Source organism: Cimex lectularius, unplaced genomic scaffold, assembly GCF_000648675.2.
Source record: "Cimex lectularius strain Harlan isolate CLEC.00 unplaced genomic scaffold, Clec_2.1 scaffold18, whole genome shotgun sequence".
In the NCBI taxonomy this organism is placed as follows: Eukaryota; Metazoa; Arthropoda; class Insecta; order Hemiptera; family Cimicidae; genus Cimex; species Cimex lectularius.
This window is the reverse complement of record NW_019392764.1, coordinates 1863564-1870006: the sequence shown is the minus strand read 5'-3', so window position 1 is coordinate 1870006 and position 6443 is coordinate 1863564. Positions and strand designations below refer to the sequence as shown.

Here is a 6443-nt window from a genome sequence, read left to right as displayed (position 1 = left end):
TCAAAACTCATGAATTTCTGATCTCGTTTAATTTGATTTATTGGGTTGTCCGGAAAATAATGCAGGATTTTGGTATTAAACAAAAAAAAAGAAACTAGTTACTTTAAAGCAATGTTCTTTAATCAAAATAATNATACAAATGAGTAATCCTGTAAACGTAAACAGAATATTTTATATAGATTTTTTTTAATGAAAACTTAAAATCCTGCATTATTTTCCGGACAACCCAATACATTAAAACAAGTATGTTGTGATTAATATAACGATAAAAATATATATAGTTTGAAATTAACAATAAAATAGGAGTGTCCGGTTTTTTGCCTTTGGGTTTATTTAATGATTTAATATGTGAAACTATTACATATAATCCGATATCAAAATCTTGCTTTGTTCATTAGAATTTCTTCTCCATTTGGGCTTTAAAAATATTTATTAGATATATATTGATATTTAAATAATTTTTTTACATCATATCAGGCAGTTTGGCTATTTTTTTTAAACCGAAAAGTGTATTACATAGCACATATAAGAACTGCGATGAAAGTCGCCATGGTGGGAGGAGTCTGTGTGACAATGAAATGTCCAAATATAGAGAAATGGGGTCATTCATCTATACAGCAATATTTGGCAGAATGTACGGCTTGATTTTGTACCATAATTAACTCAAATATTTATAAATATTTGGCGATTTTTCGAGATTTTTTACCAGAAAAATATCCCCTTCCATGTCGAAATTGCTGCTAAGTCACTCCCAGTGCTCCCCTCCACAGTAACGCAGGACATTACGAATCCCTTCCCTTAAGATGCCTCTCCCCACTATATGATCTCGAAACAGACCAATGGGTGATCTTAAAGTAGAAATTATTTAAGTAAGAATTATTGGTGAGTTAAAGCTATTTAAGTTACTGGACAATGGACAAACCCTTTTGGGTTTTTTCAGTTTTTCTTGCTGCACATCCAGGCTAAAAAAAGATAAGAAGCTTTGATACGGTCTATGAAGAACCTATTGGTTAGATCTTATTGGTCAATTTGTTAGAAAAGCTACTTTCTACCTGATTGATAACTAAAAAACCATTTTTATTGGACAAAAATATATTTGGAACAAATGGTGTTTACATTGGCTTCTTTGGCCAACAAGACATCAACATCTGATTTCTATGAAATAAACAGTACACTGTACATGAATTTTTTGGTATCACCTCTACTTCCATCCAAATTTTTGTTTTCTGTTTTGCACCAAATATTTACACAACGGACAATAGATATATTCACCTGTACAAAAAAATGTTGAATGAGTTGGCATGAAACAACAGACCAAATGCCGCGAGATCGTAAATACGCAGATTTGACTGTAAGCAATTCTGATTCGATGAAAATCAACAAATCGATAGGTCTTGTGATCCGAGTAATGATAAAATTCCTTCAATACGTTGTTAATTTCAGAATTTCACTCTTAGAAGGAAGGGCGTTCCTAGAAGTTTAAGACATCAAGCTTTTATAAACGTAAATTCCCGTATATTTTACATATTGATGATTCTTTCTTCAAATGTTGAGTAAAATTGTATTTGTTTCATCAAGAATGAAGAACTGGATCTGGCGCAGCCAAGATGGGAGGCGATATTCCGCGAAGCCATGCCAAAAACCGAGACAAACCTTCTTGCATCTTTTATCGACAAACACAAAACGCCCGAACCAAGCAGCGATTCGGAAAATAACTATTTAATTGACGTGAGATATTTCTTGCATACTTTCTTCCTCTTGGAAACAGTTGACTTGTCAATATGTGCGAACCATGTGTTAAAAAAAATTACAACATTTTTTTTGCTTTCGTATTTTTGTTTGAAATTCTCTTAGAGATCTTTCAAAATTATAAATCCGAGGCTAAAAGTGTCTCTGGTTGATTTGAACCTTCAGAGGGGTTATGGAAAGGCGTTTTTCGGCATTATGTTATAGTTTCTTGTTTTAAAATAGTTTCCTATGGGCCAAATTCAAACATTGACGGAAGAAACAGAAGTGAGTACTAATCAAACCGAATAATGTTATTAATGTATTACATGTACAGCACACTGCATGTATATGTTAAAATTTTGAGGTTTTATTGTACGGTCACTTAGTACAATGGTGAAATAGACAATTTTATTAAATCCATTGAAATTGTCATTGCAGGATGAACCGTTCGATCTCGGCGCAACAAGTTCCACCGGGGCCACAGTAATTTTTCAAAACGAGTCCTACCGATCCAGTTCGGAGGAGAGATCAGTTGGTCTGGGATTGGCAGACCCAGAAAAACGGACGTACACAGACATTGATGGGAAGGGTAAACACTCACCCCACAAAAAGTTGAAGGTACCTAATAAAACAAACTAGCATAAAAATTGTAAACCTATTTACTATCGTGGACCCGTTTTCTATCAATTATCTAGAGGTCGAACAAATTCGAGAGTAACGACTGCCGTGAGGGCAATTCTGAGTCTTTGTTCCGCGACTTAGCAGTTTTCAGAAGAAAGCCCGACCACAACGACTGGAAGGTATGTGCATAAATGAGGAGGGTGGTACTGATAAAAAGGTAAAAATTGAGAGAGAGAGAGAGAGAGAGAGAGAGAGAGAGAGAAAGAGGGAGAGAGAATGGAAATACGTACTAGCATACAATGGTTTACTGTTTATTATATAAAAATATTATATCTTATTTAACTTTTATATCTATTCAAACATATTGGTCAAACTTAATAGTTCAATTAATTATTCATTTTATCTAAGATTTCTAGTTGTGATAAAAAGAATAATTAATTGGAATAATTGATATGGTCAATTATGACCACTAAGCAAATATGGATTAACTTAATAGTTCATTTCTTCGAAAACCATGAAAATCAGTTATTACAGCGTTACATACAGTATATTTAACAACATTATATTTTTAAAAAACCTTTTGTACAATACAAAAATTTACCATGTTTTTTATTACATTTGTTTTCTCGAAATAATGTGTAATGTATTTTCATAAAAAATATAGTAAGTTCTATTTTCTAATTGATATTTAATTAAAATTGTTTATCTTTGGACTATTTTTATAGCATGCCACCAATTCTGCGCGGAAATTCCCGCTGAAAAGGGACCGAGTGACAAAAGGCGATGATGGGGATATCAAATTTAAGGGAAGCCTGAGTAAATTCGACGTTGCTGAGGATGAATCCGAGCTAAAAATTCACCAAACGAAAACAAGCATCAAGCAAGACAAAGGATCTGCGCACAGTCTAAACGAAATTATAAAACAGCGTAAACCGCATTTCCCAAAAAAGCCAACGTGTCACAAGGACTATTTGGACGACCGAGAAGATAATTTTAAAGAAATTGACGTCACGAACGTAAAGAGTGATAAGTCCCTTGATAAAATAAGTAGAACAAGCTTTGTTCTTAACGTCAAGGACCAGTCGAGAAGACCAAATATCGTAGGGGCAAAGACTTCGCATGATAAATTAAGAAAATTCAAACTTAAAAATAACGACAGTTCTACGATACTCGGTCACGACGTGGTGAGGAAGAACTCATCAAAATCTTCGGTGTTTCAAATCTTCAAAAATGCCAGAACACAGTATTTGGTGCCTAACCAAGTGATACAGATATCGTCCGAGCACCTGATTGCTAAGAGATGTGCAACTCGTGATGGTACGCTTCCAAAAAAGCGCAGTGAATTCAGAACAGGCTTAAACACTTGGGATGATAGGATTTACAGTTCGTCGGAGTCTAACACGAGCATCGTAGAGATGCCAAAAACGGCACCGAGCAACTTGGGTTCACCTACAGTAGGTCAAACCGAAGATTCAGAGTCGGATGCATTCGGTAGCAAGTCAGAGACGGTTGGACAAACGGAGAAAAAAAGTTACAAGACTTTTCCCAATTCTTGTTTGAAGAGTACCTCAAGCCATTCTGGAAACTCTAGGACCAAATCGTCCGTGCGTTTCAAACTCGACGAACCCTATCAGAACAAAGCTCAAGATATGGCTCGTAAATCAGCGCGAATGGAACCGTTTCCTCACACGTCTGAAAGCTTCAAAGCAAAAGGAGATTCTAACGAAGGGTCACTCGAAGAAGTTCGCGACCAAATTGAAAACGACGACGAAATCAACGTTGAGAACGTTTTAGAAATCACCGATCTAACTATAAGTTTGGCACAGGAAGAACAAGAAGTCGATAATGAAGAATATCTCGATTCCATTGACTGCAACGAACAAAGTGAACAGTTGGATTCATCAGTCATTGTTTTATATTGTAACGATGTATCCAAAGATGATTCTATTTCGAAATCTGAAGGAATTAATACTGGCAATTCTTCCTCTGATTCTCCATTTTCTTCTGGTGTGGAAGAACAGGAGAAAAATAAAGTCAAACAACCAGACAAACCCGTTGCCAAAAGCAAGGTACAGTGCAAATCCAGACTGCCACAACAACAAAATCCAGTGAAACCGTCATCGTATAAAACTGGTAACAAGAAAGCGAAAGAGAGACCAAACGCCCACGCTAATACTGTTTCCAACCTGAAAACAGTAGAGAAACCAGCGTCAAGATCGCGTTCTTTAGAAGCAAAAAAGAAAGAAATAAGGGACAAATTACTGCAGTTGGATGCAAATCTAGAAAGAAAACGCTGCGGCAAAAATAAACAGACAGCCAGTCAATCCAAGCCGAACAGCCCCAGGAACAAACCTATTTGGAAACCTATCAGTCCATGCGGAAGCAGTAGCAGCGGCAATAGACCTCAATCTCCTACTAGCCCCAGAAGATTTTCCTCGAAATCTCCCCAATCAACAGTAATTCAGTCGGTTTTCACAGCCGATAGGAAACAAAGAAGATTAATTAACATTTCGGAAAAAGCATGGAGACCCTCATCACCGCAGACGCTCTCTACGGATGAACAATCATTGTCCAGTGTGAACGCTAAATTCAGAGAAAATTCGTCTTCATTATTTGTAATAGACGAAAACAAACCACCCACGCCCTCTATTAGTTTATCGAGCTCTGTAGGCAGCGTCACGAAGACGCTGACATCAGCAGGCATTAAAAATAACGATCCGACGAGGCCAAAAACGAGCGATGGAACATTTCGCTCTTATGGAAGCAGAATGAATCCACCAGAAATACCTAAGCAGAATCTGCCTGCCAGCAGACAAAGGCAAACTCTATTAAAAAATCGCCGAGAAACTCCAGGTAGTAACAGTCCAACATGTCAAAAGAGAGGTCCAAATACTAATCCATCTCCGCCAAGGCAGCCTTTGGCCAGAAATAATAGAGTAACGTCTCGTCCACCGAGTCCTATGTCTTCCTCACAGTATAACACGGAATCGTTGCAAAGGCCTACCTCGAGAAAACCTCATTTAAGTCCCAACCGACCTCAGTCTGTACACTCACCACGAGTTAAAAGCCCATGCGCAACCCCGAGGACGAACCTCACTTTGCAAAAGACCTGCACCAACGCCGAAAAAATTAAAAATACGATTGAACAGCAGTTGAACATGGAAGAATTGAATTCGGACAAAACAGATACCCCCTGCCTAGAAGGGAACGAATCTGAGAACATGCCTTCAAGTTGTCCAGAAACACCGAATTCCCCGGCTTCTCGTGAAGCATGTGAGGAACCTTCCTTGCAGACTCCACCCACGAGCCCTACTACCAGAAAAGTAGGCCATCCTTTAAGAAATATGACTTTGAAAGAGTTCCAAAACAGAAGACAGAAATGTTCAACTATGGCGAACAGCTTAGAGAATTCGGCCGGTACAAGCGCGGGTAAAAGCGACAAATCTGCCTACAAGCCGCCTTGGGTTAGAAATTCGAAAGAGTCTCCAACTCACAAGCGGCCAGAAAGTCCCATCTTTCAAAAACCGAAAACCCCGGTTTCACCTCGAAAAAGCCCAAGCCCGGCTAGGCAAACGAAGCCGAGTGATGTAAGTAGCCGTATTTCCTAACAGAATAATCACTTGATTAAATTATTTATTGTTTTCTAGGACTAGCCAGTGCGCGGACAAGAAAATAGGCGTTAATTTAATTGCTGAAGCCCGGTGGAAGAGAAGAAGTAGCTCTTCGGACTGTTAATCCTGCCATAAATCGTGCATGGAGAACAGTTCATAGCCTTTAATGCTCGTGCAATGTTTGTCTCCGACGAAAAAAACAAACAATTAAATCTATATTTTCCATCTATTGTTGGTATTTATGAAAATGATCTTTTAGAAATATTTTCCTGCTATCAGCAGTAATACTAACAGGAGGAGGATGGAAAGAGGCTTCGAATAAAGTAAGCAAAAAAGTTTTAAAAACCTATTATGATTCGTTTTTAATACGACGCAGAACGATAAAATACGAATTTTCATAGCAAACGAAAAATAGTCATTTTTGGGCTGCATCAGCGGAGGTTATATTTTTGTCTCGAATGTCCGGTGTTCCACTTAAAATTT

At 37.6% G+C, this 6443-nt stretch overlaps 1 protein-coding gene across 2 annotated transcripts; it reads left to right on the top strand.

Annotated features, from left to right (window-relative positions):
* The first annotated feature begins 1118 nt into the window (after positions 1-1118).
* LOC106661385 lies at positions 1119-6189 on the top strand. Of its 2 annotated transcripts, XM_014384719.1 has the most exons (7): positions 1119-1351; positions 1444-1503; positions 1579-1728; positions 2167-2346; positions 2424-2528; positions 3075-5936; positions 5997-6189. In XM_014384719.1, exons 1-7 carry the CDS (start codon positions 1292-1294, stop codon positions 6000-6002), a joined length of 3423 nt encoding a protein of 1140 aa, XP_014240205.1. In that variant the 5' UTR covers positions 1119-1291; the 3' UTR covers positions 6003-6189. The 2 variants fall into 2 exon arrangements, with proteins under 2 accessions (XP_014240205.1, XP_014240206.1); XM_014384720.1 differs by lacking the exons at positions 1119-1351; positions 1444-1503; positions 1579-1728 and adding an exon at positions 1779-2013.
* The last annotated feature ends 254 nt before the right edge of the window (positions 6190-6443 follow it).